At 35.1% G+C, this 17,992-nt stretch overlaps 1 protein-coding gene across 7 annotated transcripts in view; it reads right to left on the bottom strand.

Annotated features, from left to right (window-relative positions):
* Nucleotides 1-1,238: 1,238 nt before the first annotated feature.
* TCERG1 (transcription elongation regulator 1) overlaps nt 1,239-17,992 on the bottom strand; it is a 57,596-nt gene continuing 40,842 nt past the window's right edge. For 4 of the 7 annotated variants that reach the window (XM_032477038.1, XM_032477039.1, XM_032477040.1 and 1 more), the window contains 8 exons: nt 16,861-16,979; nt 12,709-12,859; nt 8,366-8,530; nt 7,921-8,103; nt 5,803-5,982; nt 5,030-5,113; nt 3,489-3,589; nt 1,239-2,305 (listed from right to left, as the gene is read on the bottom strand). In XM_032477038.1, the coding sequence (XP_032332929.1) occupies nt 2,104-2,305; nt 3,489-3,589; nt 5,030-5,113; nt 5,803-5,982; nt 7,921-8,103; nt 8,366-8,530; nt 12,709-12,859; nt 16,861-16,979 (1,185 nt within the window). In that variant the 3' untranslated portion in view covers nt 1,239-2,103. Of the gene's footprint in view, nt 2,306-2,572; nt 2,667-3,488; nt 3,590-5,029; nt 5,114-5,802; nt 5,983-7,920; nt 8,104-8,365; nt 8,531-12,708; nt 12,860-16,860; nt 16,980-17,992 lie in introns of all 7 variants that reach the window. The other 3 variants (XM_006182260.3, XM_006182259.3, XR_004318779.1) reach the window with 2 other exon arrangements.

Genomic DNA, 17,992 nt, shown 5'->3' with positions numbered 1-17,992 from the left:
TTCACAGGCAGCTGCGACCTTAATGTTGGCACAGGGCTCAGGACTCACTGACCCACGGATTTCTAAAGAGTCTGCTGACAGGCACCAAATCAAGATGCAGATACTGAAACATAGTATAATTACAATACCTCTCTCATTAAGAACCTAATAGATACAAAGTCCTGACTTGATCCCTTCCAGAAGTCTGCCTAGAAATTTTGATTCGCACCTTATGTGAAAAAACTAATCCCAAACACAAATGTAGGAAATTAGAATAGATACCACCAAACCATTTTCTTCACACTGTCCTACAGTGAGAAACAGAACGTAGTCAGTGGGCACACAATACTCTGTGGAATTCAGAAAACAAAATTAAGCGTTCGAGAAACTGCACCATTGTAGGACAGCTGTATTTCTTAAGTAGTTGTGTTCCTCTTGGCAAACACTTCAGTTTCAGTCCTGATAGAGCTTCAAAATCACTCAGTGGACTTACAATAAAAATGAACTTCAAAAAAGGGGAAAAACAACAAAAACCCATGTCCTGTTAACTACCAATTTTGTACATTAAGACCCTAGCAGATAATCCAGTCCAGGCTTCTACAGAGTCCACGTAATTTCTGTGGCACTTACTATACTTAAGCTAAGCACTAAGTCACACGGATGTGACTGTTTTATGTGTGTGATATATGGCTGTCTGTGTGGACGTGACACACACAGATCTACTATGCTCCCTCCTGCGTTCTGCTGCAATCATAGCAGGGAAAATAAATTATCCTATTAACATGCATCTTTCTTTAACATTTTATTTATGCAGTAACTCTGAAACTAGAAATCTACAAAGGAACGAAATAGAAGGATCTTTCTAAACTGGTGAGGTAAGGCTAGAAAGAGCAATTGGGAATCAAAGGTAAGTTACATGGGATCATGTGTATGACACACTGAAAGGAGTCCAAAAAGGTATCCATCATCAATACGCTAATATAAAAAGACAAAAACAAGAAAACAAAAAAAAAAATCAGCATCTTCTTGCTATGAAGCCATAAAATACTAAGAGTCTGAGCACCAAAATGGTTCTTTACATATTCCTTCCCTTTTAAGCTGCAAATTATTTATTATTATATTCACACCTTTAAAAACGATGTGCTAGTCAAGATTTAAAGTAAGCTTTCTTTGTGCTAAATTACATTTGCCGCTGCTTTGAAGAACAGGTTAAAATTAGTATTTATAAATTACATAACAATAATCAGATACAATCCACATATATAAAAAGGGTTGGTTTATTGTAGTTCAAATACATAAACTGAACATTCAAACATCTTAAAATTAAACTTTAGAAACAAAAATTTAACATTCAAACAAGAGTATAGTTTACAGGGAACACCCAAGAAAGGTAATTTGTTGTCTAATCCAGAATATTGGTAAAGATCACTTAATGGTGAATAAAGTGTATTTAACCAGCAGTCCTAGTCTGACCAACATGTTAGTTATGACCGTGCTTCCATACCTGAGAAGAATTACTAAACAAATCTTCTCTTAGGCTAAACAAGACGTGGCCTATAATCCAAAGGGATAATCAAAGCACATAAGTGAACAAATAAAACAAAAGTGTTCTTTAGAGACAAAGGTAAAAGTATGTCCATTATAATAATCTTAGCCTCTGGAAGATAAGAATTCAATTTTCAGTGTTTTTTCTTTTACCCGCTTTAAGAAACAAAATCAAAACAAAACAAACTCCAACTTAGGTTTTTCTGGAGTCTGTGGTACTTGCATCTTGCAAGTTCAAACCACAAACGCTCTTACGTCTTGCATGTGTAACACTGCTAGAAAGAACGTCACCAAAGGTCACTGATTTCCACACCTCATAAAAGGATGATTTTTAGCTTCAAGATTTTAGATTTACTAGACAGCCTATGTTTGAGTATGTATGTCAGTCATGCCACACAAAGAAAAGCATAAATATTTCCAAAGTGTTCTCTGTTCAGAAACTGTTCAAGAATGCTTCTCCGTCTGTTCATCAGATGGTTCTGCAATAGTTTGACTAATGCACATAAATGTAAAAACCTGAAAATTGGCTCATGCAAGCGTTTTGAATTAACAGATACCCCTGTGGCAGAGTATTCAGAATTATTTTGTTGACCGTCTTGTAGGCTCTGACGCTGTGGGAGGCGGGGGTGGACCCCGGCGATCCAGGTCATCCACGTAGGCCACAATCAGTTTACGCCTCTCCTCGGGCACACAGTCTAGTACTAGATACCGTTTGTCGTTCTGCAAAATTTTTTCTACATCTTTCAGGTGCTGATCCGATTCCTGGATTAGCTTTTTGGATCTGAAATAAGAAAAGACAGCCAAGAATTACTGACTGCTGTTCCTAGGTCTTTCAGAAATGAGCTGGAAATGTCCATCTAGTTCCTAATTGTGTTTTCATTTTTTTTTTAAAGAAAAATTTCACTGCAGTGGTCACCTTTGTAAGTCGCCTCAGCAAAGACTCCAAGGAGTGAAAGGGCCTCAGAAGCTGAATTACCCTCCCACCCCTACTGGCGGTCCCTCCAGATCAGGGCTGAGGGTGGGTGGGTAAATCTTGCCCGTGCTGTACCTGTTCTGTGGATGAACAGAGGACTTCAGTCTGCGGGGCTGCCAATCCCAGCATCTTTCACAAGCTTTCACTTTCACATCTTTCACTAAATTAACTATAAAAATGTAGAAAGAAGTCTTACTTCACATCTAATTTAAAAGCCCAAGCTGATGCAAAACATTAAGGATCCTGACCAAAAAATCCAATGACAAAATACCTAAAAACCACACCCTCAGCACTATCTATCCTCCCGTGCACATACCCTTCATTAAGATGTTTCCAATTTTTCTCTTAAAGGAAGAAAAGCTGGAGCATGAAACAAAAATGATTTCCTGCCACTGACCGCTAAGCAATGTGAAACTGTTTTCCTGATGACAGCTTGCTGGGGGGAGGGAACTCCTGGGTATGTTACAGAGAAACCTTGTTTTAAAGCTCTGATTTTATCATTTAAAATTTTAATTTAAAAGTATCCAGCAAACCGCTTTCCTCTGAGGAAAAAATGTTTTTGCTGAGCTTAATTTAAGTAAGATGATTTCAAGCTTGAGAAGGAACACTGAATAGTCTTCAGAGGAGGCAAAGAAAAATGAAAGTGAAGGATTATTTTAAAAAGTCTCTTCATGAAATATAACTCATATTTGAGAATACTTCTAAAAAAGCAGTGAAGTAAAAATAAAAGTATGTTTAAAAAACTGGATGGGTGGGTAACACAAAATAAGAATTAACATCTGGGCCCTTTCTTTAAAAAAAAAAAAAAAAGAAAAGAAAAAAAGGTAAGGTAGATATGGGTTATTTTCAGCCTTTGATAAAAGTTGGCTTCTTCTTATTCCTAAAAATTAATAATGTCAACATGTGTGTGAATGCAAGGTATGCTTTGGCCATCAGAGTAAAGACTAGTAAAGACAATGACTGCCGATATGAAACATTTCATTGCACACACCTATATGTTATAAATTTGGTCTCTTTCAAAAGCGTCCTGAAGTCAGCTTTGGCTGTGATGTATTTGTCTCTGATGTATTCTTCGAATTCTCTTTGTTTTTTCTGCAAAAAGACAATAAGGTTAGGGGAAAAAAAAAATTCCACTAATTTCAAAGTTTGTATCAATTATTTATTAAACCAGTAATTTATAAGTCACAACATAAAATAATTCAAAAGAAAAAAGTAGTAAGGTATGTTTTGTTCATATAACATTCATTAAAATGCAAAATCTGCAATATATGTTTTTAAGACAAGAAGCAAGAATGAGAAACCATATAATACATTAGTAGTAGCTAAAACTTGAGTCTTGCTACGTGCTACACTGTGCAGAAGCTTTTATAAGGATATCTCCTTTAATCTTCGTAACAACCTCAAGTGGTAGACATTCTTAAAAATAAGGATATTTACGGTTAAACGTGCATTCTTACAGATTATATCTTCAAACACAAAGATAATAATGTGGTATATATAATTTATAACTCTCAGAATTTTAATAAGCTAGTTATATTGAGCTTTGCGCTCAGTAAGGGAGCTTAGTGATAGTGGAATAGCAACGACAGGTACAAACTCTGAGTTTTTTGTTTTTTTAAAAAGACCTTATTATCAGTTCTGAACAATCAGAAAAGTCTGTAAGAGACTGAAACTGGGTCTCTCAGCTATCAGTCTACCAGTCTTTCCCAACCATGTATATTCTGTGGTCTGTGCATCTAAAATTCAAACTAATGGAGTATGAGAGGAAAGAATGATAGATCTATGGATTTTTAGACTCTAAACCTAGAGGTAAAAACCAGGACAGGAGAACGATGGGAAGAAGGAACATATGGAAGGCTGAGGAATAAAATGGACTGGAGTAAGCTACACTTTCCTTGACATCAATCGCTATTTCAGACCCGTGGTGAATTCTTTTCCTACAAAGGAGTCAGAAGAGGGCTCAGGGTCTACAAACCTCACACCTCTGAGGTCGCCCCACCCCAAAGTCTCTGGAGCATACAAGAACTAGAGATCACGTTATGTTGTTCTGCTAGCATGGCTTTAAAAATCAAGCACTTCGGTAGCATGCCATCAACTGCCAGCCTCAAGATAGCTATCTGGTGGGACCTGAGTATACAATAAAAATGACAGCTTCACCAAATCTAGAAGATCCCCAAACACAGGCTTAACTCCAAGGATTAAATTTAAAAAAAAAAAAAAAAAATTTTTTTTAAAATGGAGGTACTGCGGCTAGAACCCAGGACCTCATGCATGCTAAGCACACTCTCTATCACTGAGCTATACCCTACCCCGCCAAGGATTACATTTTTAAAGCTTCTATTGTGCTGTCTTGTTAATATATCATGCCTGGAAGAAAATACGAACTTACAATTCAGATTTATTTCTTACGTGCTTAAAGGTTATTCACATAAAACCATCAACTTCATTTAAGTCAAGATACTAGTGCTGCTGATTAAGCATCCAAATAATATTTACAAACTGACACTAAATCTCAGACAAAAATCTTCTTACCCTGTCACTGGAGGAGAACTTAATGCACCGAGGATCTTCCTTAATGATTTTTTTTACTTCCTTCCATGTGGACGTTAAGGTAATCTTTGAAAGACAAGTGAATAAAACACATAAATACAACTTGCTTTTATTGAGGGAGTCAAACCGCAGCACATATGGTACATAATATTACACACTGACCTGCAATCTCTTGTAATGCCCAAGCGTAACTGGACTAGTTAGGGACAGGGAAGCAGCTTTAATGCCATTTCTTTTTGTTGGCTTGCCACAAGACTTATTTTCATGGCCATACTTTCAAGGTGGCCTAAGACAATCACCTGCAAACCCTGTATCTCCATGGGCAACATCATAACTTCTGAAGAAACCATCACCAAAAAGAGATCAGATAAACAGGAGCAAAACCTGAACAACAGAGTGTAAAAACTGCCAAATAAGGAGGCCATGGTACCAAATTAAAGATGGAGGAAAAGAAGGAATCTATTAAATCTAGCATTAGGAGGCATCAATGATCACACATAGCCAAGGACAACTTGAATTACTATCGGAGCATATAGGAATTCCAAAACTGCAAAAGGAAATAATTTCTAAAGAGTAAAAGTACCATCAACATTTTGCATAAAAAAAAAAAATCAGAGAACAGAGTGTCATAAACCCCATGGATTCCACTAATAGCTCTAAAGACCATGACGTTAAAAGTTGTATCAATATTTTACATTTGGGAATTATTAATGAAGATTCATCTAGATTAAAACAGAAAATTAAGAAACACTTACCGCAGAAGTTTCATCCAGAAGTTGCCTAAAGTGCTCCCTCTTCTTTTTGGTAAGTGCTTCAATGTGTTCATTAAAAAGCTTCTCTTTCTCCTCTCTTTCCAACAAGGATCCAGATTCCCAGCGGTGATCTTTCCGAAGAGTCCTCCGCGTATCAGACCATGACACATCAGAAGAACGTACCTAAAAATAGAGAACTATATCTATCACCAGACTTTTCATATTTCAACAGAAGACTCATTTATTTGGTTCAGGAGTCATACATTTAATAAAGAAGCTTCTGGTAACTCCACCTTAGTCAAGAAGTCACTGAAAATTTGCCTCTTGAAGCCAGAAATCTGACCTCCCAGAGCTCCCAGAGCTCACCCAAGCAATGCAGTCTGGGTTAGAGGTGGGAAGGATGCAGAGAAGATAACCTCCCATCATCTGTGGTCCCTAAGAACGTCAACTACTTGGGTACTCTAGGAGCATCTTACCAACTTCTGCTAGGAGAAATGGGTACGAGTAAGAGAAAATACAATGTCTTATTGTAGCACAAGCAGCTCACCAAAAAAATTAAAAAATTCCTGAGCTCAAATTGGGGCTTATCAACTACATACTGGCAGTGACGCTTCCACACATAAGCAGGGATTAACATCACTAAGAAGACAAGATAACAGACCACATGACAGGTCTGGCTGGTTCACCAACCAACAGAAAGGTATGTTTCATGGAGGATAATGGCTTTACAAGTTAAGTCACACTCCTGCGAACACTAAGAAACATGGCATACTGCAAAGACAGAAAAGTAAGAAAGAAGATAAACATAAAAAACATTTATTTAACCAGCATTTATCAAGCATCTAAAAACATGTCAGGTAAACACTGAGCTTGGCCCTGGAAATACAAAGTAAGTTAAGACACTATCCCTTCCTTCAAAGGGCTTGCTGTTTTTAGAGAAGACAGGCATGTAAGCAAATAACTACAGTAACAGGCAGTAAGTGCTGTAGGGGTATATGCTGAGCACAGGGTGGTAAATGGAACAGTGAGGTCAAATCTGCCTAGATGGGTTGGGATCAGCCTCAAAGAAGAGGTATTTGAGTGTGCTCTTGAAGAATGACAAAGTCTGCCACTGCAACGGGAAGTTTAAAGCATTAGAGGTGGAGGGACTGGCATGTGTAATGGCACGATTCATTAAATGTAAGCATCGATCATTAAGGGTTAAGCTCAGCAAGACTAGTGCCTAGGGGGCAAGAGAGGAAACCTAAGAGAGTAAAGTCATATGAAGGCAAGAGGGGTCAAGGAATGAACAGTCTTCCATACTATGCTAAGGAGACTGAACAGAGGGAAGTGCCAGGAGTAGGGAAAACCTTCCCCCTCTGCAAGCAGCAGGGAGAGTTACAAAATCATCAGATATGCCTTTTACAAAGACTTCTGTGACTGCAACAAAGAGGATGAATCTGGGGCAAGTAGAGGCAGGAGGAGAAAACAGGGAACTACAGTATTTGTCCAGAGAACAAGAGGTCACTGAAAACAGATCAGCAGAAGCAAGGGAAGAAATCAGAAGAAGCAAAACAAGTGATGAGAAGAGTGGGAGAACAGGGACAAAGAGAAGGGGAAAATGCAAGAACAGTAGACTGGTCTGGGGCATTCACTGCAGGGACAAAAAACCCTACATACCTCAATCAACTCTGGGTAATACAGAAGGATTTTAAAGAAAATTCCAGGTATCTCCTGTGGTCAGTACACTTCCAGTCCTATATCTCATACCATCTACATGTGTAATAATTGATCATCACAATGAGGACACTAAATCATCAAGAAAAAGGTTAAATTATGTTCAGCACATTTATTTATTACAATGGCATGTTAGTGTGTGATAATTTATGATGACCTCCATCAAGAATAAAAATAAAGCTTCGAAAGTGAAAGATTATGCGTTTTTATATATACAAAACATCAAACTTCTAAAAATATTAATGGTGCTAATACTAGGTACTCAATTTTAGAATATTTTATAGACACTAAATTGTATCTCTCAGAGGCAATTTAAAGAATATTAAAATGCCCACTAATGAGGTAATATAACAGATTTCCAATACCTAGTACTTCAGAGGAAAAAGGCAAGAGAATAATGTATACCATATCAGACAGAAGAGCCTTGAAATTCTGGATAGCTTCTTCTCGTTTGTGTTGCTCTCTCTCTCGATCTATTTCTTTTGTTTGTTCTGAACGAGCCTTTTGAACCTCTCTTTCTCGTTCTCGAAGGCTTGCCTCAATGCGGGCTTGCCTTTCAAGCTCCTTTTCTTTTTCTGAGTCTAAATTCTGTAAAAGTGAAATAACATTAACCTTCTTACCAACTCCACCAAAATGCCTCCACATGACAACCAGTTTGCCAAATACCAAATTTCAAACCTAGTTTTTACAAAGAATGTACCTAAACACTCATTTCAAATTCAATTACTAGAGATTCTATTAAAAATACCAACAAGAAAAATTCCAAACCCCAAACAGTCTCAAACAATCTTATAACACAATTAAGAATTTTGTTATTCCATGGTTATGGTACCGTAAACACAATGGTTACCTTGGCTATTTTTTCAATGTACTGTTTGAAGAGGTCTTCTCTCATTGATGAACTGTCCACTGCTTTGTAACGAGGATCACTCTCTACTTTGTCTTTTACTTTGCTCCATCGAGACTGACTGTCCAAGTGATGATTAGATAATAGTTCAAAGAAATCCGACTTAATCTATATTTCCAAACAGGTGTGAGGTGGGAAGAAAACAATATGCCATGAGAAATTAATCATATCTAGATATTTACAATTAGGAAAAAAGTTCACCTACCTTAAAAATGAGAATAACTTTTTGAATGCACTCAGAGCAGAATAAATTTTAGTAAGGGAATATCTGAATTTCTCTTTTATGAGAAATGTAAAAATTACTACACATAAAGGCTCTCATTTAAAATCTACCAAATTCAACATAAATCATTTTCTCCAATGAAATTATTCAAATATAGGAAAAAACATTTTTAGGTTGATTACAACTTTTGATTTCAGAACTGCCATGCTTTTATAAGGAATATGAATTTGCATTTATTTTTAGCTAAGATTCAGGCTTATAAACTGATGGTAAAATACTTTAACATCAAGATGGCAAGAATAATTTATTTTAAGAAGTAAATAAATAAAATTTTTGTTTGTTAAATAGAGAATTTAGAAATAGTTGAGTAAAAACAGCTTATTCATTACAAAGTTGAAACTATACTGCCAAATGTGTAAAAACAAACAAAAAATGCAGTAAACTTACATTTTGGCTTAAAGAGCAGTGTTTGTACCTTAATATATAAGGAAATTAGAATTTCTATGGTCATAATCATTATTTAAAAAAAAAACACTACATTCAAATTTTCTGTACTTTTTAGTCATTGAACAAGTATGCCTTTACCAGGAGGTGTCAATGAAATAACATTCTTAACAAATCAAGTAATAAGTTAGTAACATTATATTAAAGTTATTAAGTAATATTAATCCTTCAGTGTCAACATTTACAACACTTAGAAACTCTCTTCCAAACTGTATTTTTTTTTTAATAGGGGAAGAAAAGGATAAATGAGGCCTTTGTTTTTATGCACCTTGAGGACCAGTTTCAAAAATTAGTCTCATTTAAATTTTTGTGTGCTCCTACCAAGGAAGACAACCAAGGTAGCTGAAGTCATTTCAACAAAGGATTCTACCACGTCAAGAACCTCTCCTCCACAGGGATTAGACATGCAGCCTTCTCACCTGACCAAGGGAATGAAAACAGAATTTCTGTGTGGGCACAAATAAATTAATCATTCCTTCTGTCTGTTCCAACCCTCTCACTTCTCCCTGTAACCTCATTTCTCCTAATAGAAGATTAAAAGGGAAGTTGATGTCCTTTCTGGAAAACACTCATAAGGTTGTAAGAGACAGAGCTTCTGCACTAGAGAATTTTTTAAAAAGCAAGAGCTAATCAGCTGTGGATTTCTCCACTCACTGAGCCTGGCTCTTGACTGCTGGATTAATGAGAAATAACTCATAAATCCAGTTTTCTAGACAGCGATAAACTACTTGATGTAGTGATGTAATTTTTCTGTTCATCTGTCTGCTTTGTACCTGGGATGATGAACACCAAATTCCTAGATGCATGGGATAACTGGAAGGCAAAATTTACATTTATCTTAAATAAAACATGTAAGCTGTATGAAATAGGAATCTTTCTAGGCCATAGGAATTTATATTAACTCAAAATTTTTTCAAACATTAGACATGAAGCCTTTAAAAATGTATGATGTGTAAACAAAGTGAACTTTAAATAAAATTAAACTTTAACTTCCTTTCACTAAGCTATTATCATGACAGGCTATAAATGGCTTACTGAAGCTTCTATTTGTATGAGAAGAATTATTTAACAACTGCATAAATGTCAAAAAATGTCAATTACCATTAGCAGCAATTCAAGGCCCTACTGTCCCTATTTTCCTCTCTCCAAAAATGAAAGTATCTTACCATCTAAGCTGTTTAGTTAAAAAGGGAGAAATAGTTTCCTTAGCCAAATACACTACCAAGAAAAACTGTTCAGCAGCTAATTCAAAAGAAAGGGAAAAGAGAAAATTTTGTAAGGTTAAGTCCCATATATACAACTTCAAATCTATTGTTCCAAATAATAAAATATTTGAGCCACAATTTAGTAACAAAAAGTATAATACAGTTATAATAATAATAATGTTATCATAAAATAAAAACTTGAGAGCAGCTGGTTTGTTAAACAGTCCAGTAAAAAGAGGCTTTTTTTATAAAATGGAAAATTACCAAAGCTACATAGAAATGATGGCTGTACCCTTTAGCTTAAAAATGGCTACTATAGGGGGGAAAAAAGGATTTTACCAAAAGTCAGTAGCTTTCACAGGTTTTTAACTCAGCCTTTAAGCTTTTGCTATCCAGCCACTGATTCCATTATCTCAATGTTTCAAAGACCAGCTGAGGAACCATCTTAAGAATAGAGAAACTCCAAAACACCAGCTTACTGCGGGGAGCGTACAGCTCAGCGGCAGGGTGCATGCTTAGCATGCCTGAGGTCCTGGGTTCAATCTCCAGTACTTCCATTAAAATAAATACGTAAATAAATAAACCTAATTACTTCCCCTCAAAACAACAACAAAAAGCAAAACAAAAAAACCACACAAACACTAGCGTAAATTATTCAAATACAGCTAAAATGTCATTTTTACAAAATGTATTGACAATACACTTCAATAAGAATATATATATACGGTGAAAGTCATGAAGTGATAAAACTTCATTAACCAGATACTTGTCAAAATGTGAACAGAAAATATACTATATTTAAACCCTTACTTTAAAAATTTCTGCTTTCATAGCCTAGTTAGTAACTGATTTTGCATTCTTTAAAATGAGAAAGTTTCATTTTAGTAATTCCCTCTTTTTTTTTAACATAATGAATGGTACAAAGCTAAACCTGTAATTAAGAGAATTAAAATTTTACAATCAAAAGAAAATAAAGCTGAACATACTAGGTTTATTTAGACATAATGTCTATTTAATTTCTTATTTTAATTAACATTCTGGGCACAACTCTCTTCACTTCAAAAGGAAAAACACTAAAAAAAATATAATGTACCAGAACTGTGGGAAGCTAAAGTCACCACAAAGAGAGATACCAGTTCTTTCCTCACTAGGGAATCCCATAAATACTTTGCATGTCAGTGACTGACAGCTGTCAGACTGAACTGATTTGCTAGCCGCAAAGCACAAAACTGTGAAGTCTATCCACTTGTTATAAAACAGAATACATAAAACAGTTATCAAAAAGTGTTCAGGAAAAAAAAAACACATTAGAAATGCAAAGAGAAAAACATTCAATTTGTTTAAAAGTAATCGTACAATATCAATCATTTATTTACTTGGCTTTCTTTAATCAAATAGGTTCTTACTAAAAAGCAGCAAACAATTCATTAACACCATTCTAACTCAACAGAAAAAATGTTTACGTGGAACTCAATCCTGCCCATTTCCTCTGAGAAGCATAATAATTTACCCAAAAACAATAAACTGAAATAATCCTGGAAAAATCCACCTTGAAGCACAATAAGTCAGATAATCAGGACATTTCAGTTAGTTTTGACAAAAGTTATTTCACCTAACACTGTTGCTATTTTCAATAAGAGAGGCTTCCTCCCAATCAGAGTACTGTTACTTTCCTAACAACATTTCTTATAGAGTCTGTAATATCCTAACTGTCTGGAATAAGAGGCAACCTGAAATGTCAAGAATGATTAGGCTTCAGAAGGTCTTGTTCTCCATTCACAAAGCATACAGGGACACTAAGGAGAATGGCTGCATGTTTTGATGGTTCACGCACCACTGGTGCCATCTCCCTACCAGTCTGTCTCCCCGGTGGTGAGCTCCTCTCCAGTCCTGACACGGCAACCGAATGACATTTGGAATTCATTAATCTTTAATAGCTGACCTTTAATTCTGATACACAGTAATTCATATGTAAGATATGTTTACTAAAAGATTAGAAAGTCACTAAAATGCTATCTTTTAGAGGGCAAAAAAGATAAAGAAGCTTTTTGAAAGTTAAACGTTACTACCTATAAAGAATCTTGAAATCTTAGCAGGCAGGCACCGGTGAACAGTCAGGCCCAACCACAACCAGTCTGGGTTAACTGGGCATCTCAGTATTAATAAAGTTTAAAGGAAACCTATGTAGTTTAGTGATGTTACTAAAATAAGCACTATGGAAGAAAAGTGATAGAATAATATATAAACAGTTGTGATTATTTATGTCCATGAATGAGATTGGAAACACAGTACCAGCTTAGTCCCTTCCCATTTGCACTTCCATCAGTCACATACCAGAACTAAAACCATCTTACCTTCTCACCTCTGGTCTTCGAATCTTCTTTCTCTTTCTTCCTTGCAGCTGCCACAAATTCATTAAACAAGGCTTCTCGATCTTTCATCTTTTCAATTGCTTTGAATCTTGAATCTTTAGCATGCTTGGCTGCAAATTCACTAAAAGTAGCTCTGTAACAAAATGGCAAGTGTGCTAACTTTGGTAGAGCTATTTCTACTTGTAGAAATGTATAGCAGAAGATACCCCTTTCCCAGTAAGAATATGTGCCAATGAGACAACGAGTCCCAACATCTGCCTAAATAGTGAACGAACTACTGAAAGGAGTAAAAAGGGCTAAAGAGTGAAAATGGGCTTAGAGATTTGTATACTAACAGCATGGTGTTAGGGGGATAAACATCAGAGAGCAAAGAATTTGTGTGCTTCAAGAGACTTAAGAGCTCATCTGTTTCCACCCTAAGATGAGGCTGAGTTTTGCTTCCAGCCATGGCAGAATAACTTACTGAATTAGCTCTCTCTCTGTAAGCTATTATAAAACAGAACAAAATATACAGTGGACAACAGGTAGAGTAAGACTGAGAAAATGAACCCCATGTCCCTATGCCTCAGGATAATTTCCCAAAATGCAAAGAGCCAGAGTCCGAGTACTGTGGTCCTGATGAGCTAGAAGCATCAAAGATCAGAGCATGGGTACTAAAATGGCAGAGGGAGAAGCTATAGAGGGACCCTAAGAAGAATACCATATAAGAATTCCCCATGAGTAAGGAGACAGCCAAAGCCAAGCCATAAAACACCAGAGAAAGGCCACTCCCTGTACCAAACTGCTACATGGTTAGGACCAAAAAAGAGAAACTAAACACTGAGTAGTGATGGAAGAAGAACATTATTAGGACTGTAAGGCCCACAAAAGACCCATATGGGAGACAAAGTTGGAAGGTTGACAAAAACCTTCCACTTTCTGAGATCCACACTAACAACGCATAAAATCAAACCTAAAATTAAAGTGATCAGCCTATAATTGAACTGCCTGCTAAAACAAGAATCTACTCTTCAGAGGAAAATAACAGATTTCAGTGTCTCTACCTGTTATCTACAATTTACAATATTCAATTAAAAATCACTAAACAAAAAAAACATGCGACCCATAGAAAAAAAATTAAAATAGAACTGACCCAAGATGGCAGATGTTGTTTAAGGTACACAAGTTCTTTTAAACTGTATTAGAAGAATTAAATAAAAATAGGTTCAAAGAATTTAAAACATGGTCTTAACAGTTGAACAAATAAGGAGTTTCAGCAGAAATGTGAAAAATTAATGTCTGTGAGGGCTAAAGAGACTATAAAAAAAGAAGTTTCCTCATGAACAAAAGATTATTTATAGAGCTTTCATATATTTAGATGTATTTCAAAATTTGAAGCTTTCATCTTGCATATAATAAGAATTCACTCTTATAATAAACACTCATATTTAATGTTGTTAGAGGTGAAAAATAAAGCTTATTTTCCTCTTTAAAAAGAGTTATTTCAATACAAAAATAAAACACCTTCTCTTAGGTGTTAAACAAGATTAAATTACAACTTTAATTATAACAAAAAAACTGGCTGTACTGAAGATCAGGAGTCCCACTCACTGCTAACATTTGCTTATTTTAAGAATTGCTAACCAAAGCCAGATTCTAATAATCTTTTATATGCAACTGATATTACTCACAATACCTAACTTCATTAATTCAACATTATTAGCAATAGGATATACTGCAAACCTGGTTTGAACAATGATTACGTAACCATAATAAAATTTTAAGGTAAATTAAAAATGCATACCCCAGAAAAGGGATTAAATGTTGTCCATTAAACCCATTTTCTTTTCATGATAAATTATAATTTTAAGACAGAAAAAGCAATTATTACAGTGATTAAAGAATAAACTTTTAAAAAATGTAATATTAATGTATAAAGTGAGAATTCAATTATTTTACATATTTATATTACTTAAAAGATATAAAATAATTTTTCTTAACCAGAACAGACTAAAATAAAGTTTTAGCATTAGATTCCCATAAAGATGTTTTCATGTGACTCACCATTTAAAAACATTATAACAGGCATGGTATAAGAATCTTTTTTAAAAGGGGAAGATTGGGAGGTGGATAACAGTTGATGGTAGGGGATGGGGAAGAGCATAGTGTCTAGGTGTTGAACATAAGAGGTATACCTAAAATTTCCATTAAAAAAGAAAAAAGAAGAAACAGGCACTAAAGTTAAGTAATTCTCCTGGGTCATTCTTTTCCTTGGAATAAACTCCAGTGCTTTTATAAACTCCACTGAAGTATCTCAGTAGACAATATTTTTTCAACTTCAAGTTCTTCCCCTTTGTTTTCTGGTACTTACTAAAACTGGTCCTAACCTCTGTGTTAGTGTTAAATGTGATTCAGTTTAGCAATATGGCACAATGCCCCAAGCGTTAAGGCTCCAGTTAATAGTGCAGATCACTCCAAGAATTCTATCTTCCCCAAAAGAACATCTGTAGTGTACTGTGAAACAGCAAGATGTAATTTTTTTTTAACTGAAGTAGAGTCAATTACAATGTGTTAATTATTGGTGTACAGCACAGTAAGATTTAATTTTTAATGTGTCAAATCCACAAAAGAGAAATCTCGTTGGAATCAATTACTCCCAGACACATAAAGGCTTTAATAAATAGATATATGATGAGACTTCATCTACAAATCTTTCAACATGCATCTCCTGAGAGTAAATCCTTTTTCCTCCATAACCATAAAATCCAAGAAAATAACTAATTCTCTAATATCATGTAATACCAATTTATGTTCAAATTTCCTCAACTGCCTTCTAAGTCTTTTATAAGCCAGTTACAACTATGCTGACTCATAACCTCACCCTTTTGATCAAGAAAAAGACTAAGACCCCCCAGAGTCTGAACCTCTGCCATATGAAGAATACTACATTTTTCAGTCACAAATACTCTGAGCTTTATTTTCTGAAATCTGTATTAATGCCACAGTAGGTTTCTCTTCATATTCCAAATATAAAATTGTAATACCAAATACACTTCCTCAAACAACAATACTCTTTCCCATCTTCACTGACAAAAATAAATGTTTAAACAAGATAAATTTTTTTTATAAAAAGTGCCATTTAACCCAGAGACTCCATGATTCTACCCTACAGTTTCAGAAATTCTCCATGGTCTGAGATATTTAAAACAACTTAATACCTTTACTGCCAAAACTAAGTTATAAATAGGAAGGTAATTCTCCCTGTCCAGACTATTCTGTGTAACACTGGACTGTAGTTAAAATTTCACATTCACTCAAGCAATTGCTTATATTTTACTTTCCTTATCTGTAAAATAGCTAGGATATGAGTACCAAGTCATACTGTTTTGAAGACTGAATGAGACAAAACACACACACACATACATGCACTTTAATTGCATGCATGTATGCATATATATGTAAGTTCATACATTTATCTCTAAGTGTAGCCAAAATAAACAATAACTGATGCTCTCATTGTTATAATGCTAGGCACATAAGTTTAAAATGTCTCATTTTGTTCGGTCCATTACATATATTTGCTATATATTAATAGTCAACTGAAATTGTCAGACAAAACAATAATTAGACACTTAGACATTTTTGAAATGAAAGTCCTTCACCACTTCAATTCAATCAAAATGTTCCTGCTCTGCTTGGGGGGAGGGTATAGCTCAAGTGGTAGAGCTCATGCTTAGCATGCATGAGGTCCTGGGTTCAATCCCCAGTACCTCCTCTAAAATAAATAAATAAACCTAGTTACCTCTCTCCTCCGCCCAAAAAAAAAAAAAAAAAAATTAATGTTCCTGCTCTGCAATTTATCATGCATAAAACTTAAAGAAAGGGATTTTTTTTTAAATCATTTACCAGTTTCTAGAAAAGGAACTTATTCTCAAAGAAGTTTTCAAAGTAAAGGTACCCTTCTTGAAAACCAACGCCTCATAGAGTAACAGGGATTCCTCTAAAGGAAATAAATTAAGACTAAAGATTCTTAGAAAGGGAGAAACCAATAATTAAGTTAGACATTTTTTATGTCCCAAAATCCAAAAGATAGATTAACTGATCTAGAAGAAAATACATTCATATTTTGATATTTGACAGTAATGAGCCATATACCTTGGATTAAATTTTGCTTCTTCCATCATTTTTTTGAAATCTTCCTTGGCTTGCATTATTTTGTTTTTCTTTTCCCTGCGTTCTTCCTCTGCCCTGGTCTTTACATACTGATCAAATACCTATCACAAAAAAAAACAATTTGACAAGTTAAGTCTTTCATATAGGTAATCTAAACATCAAACTGTGGAATCTGCAAAAAAAAATATTAAGTAACATCTTTGTCTGAACAATAATTGGAAAGGTGTATTAATTATAGATAACTCAACTATATGCAGGTCATCTCTAACAAGTCTCACATTTTAAAGCTTCAGCTGACAGACTAACACAAGCATACAAGCCCTCTGTTTAGGTTCCCAAATTAGAAAAAAGTCAAAAGCCCCTTTAATTTTCATTTTCTCTGATTACAAATTGGACTGGTTTATTTTTACATTTTCGAGCAATATAAAACACATAAGAGAAATGAGTCTTTCCAAATCCCTTCTAGAAAAAAATATTAACAATAGGAACCTATATTTCACATTCTAGAATATTTTCCCCCACTTAGTAATGTATAGTCAAGATGACAAACTGAACATGCACATCTATTTCCTGCTTTCTTCAAATGCCAAAAGGATTTTCTTTTTTATAAGAACAAGGAAATGGGAAAAAGAGAAACAGCAACTCTGTAAGTTGAAAAGCACATGGACAAGTGATAAAAGATTTGGCAGACATGAGAAAGCCAACCCTAAACCAGCAGTCAATAAAAATAAAGAAAAAATCCAATTTTTAAAATTAGAGAATCCTCTAACAGCTCCACAACTGACAGCACCAGGTTCCCATGAAGTGAGGAAAGGGTACAACTACAATAAAGCTTTCTAGAAGCAATTTAATCACTAGGTCCCCCTCACCAACTTTATGTATCTGGGGCACTGCCACTCCTGAACTTCAGTTAAGAGGCAAGTGGTTATTCTCCAGAGCAAAGGTGGGCAAATCATGATCTGTTGGCCAAATCTGGCTTGCTGCCTGTTAGTGTACAGCCCAGGAATAGTTTTGATATTTTTAAACAGTTCGGAAAAAAAGTAGAAAATCTGAGGACACATGAAAACTAAATGAAATCCAGATGTCAGTGTCTATAAAGCTTTACTTGAACAGT

The sequence above is a fragment of the Camelus ferus genome, chromosome 3 (genome assembly GCF_009834535.1).
Source record: "Camelus ferus isolate YT-003-E chromosome 3, BCGSAC_Cfer_1.0, whole genome shotgun sequence".
NCBI lineage: Eukaryota > Metazoa > Chordata > Mammalia > Artiodactyla > Camelidae > Camelus > Camelus ferus.
The sequence above is the reverse complement of the archived record's forward strand: the minus strand, read 5'-3'. Positions and strand labels throughout refer to the sequence as shown.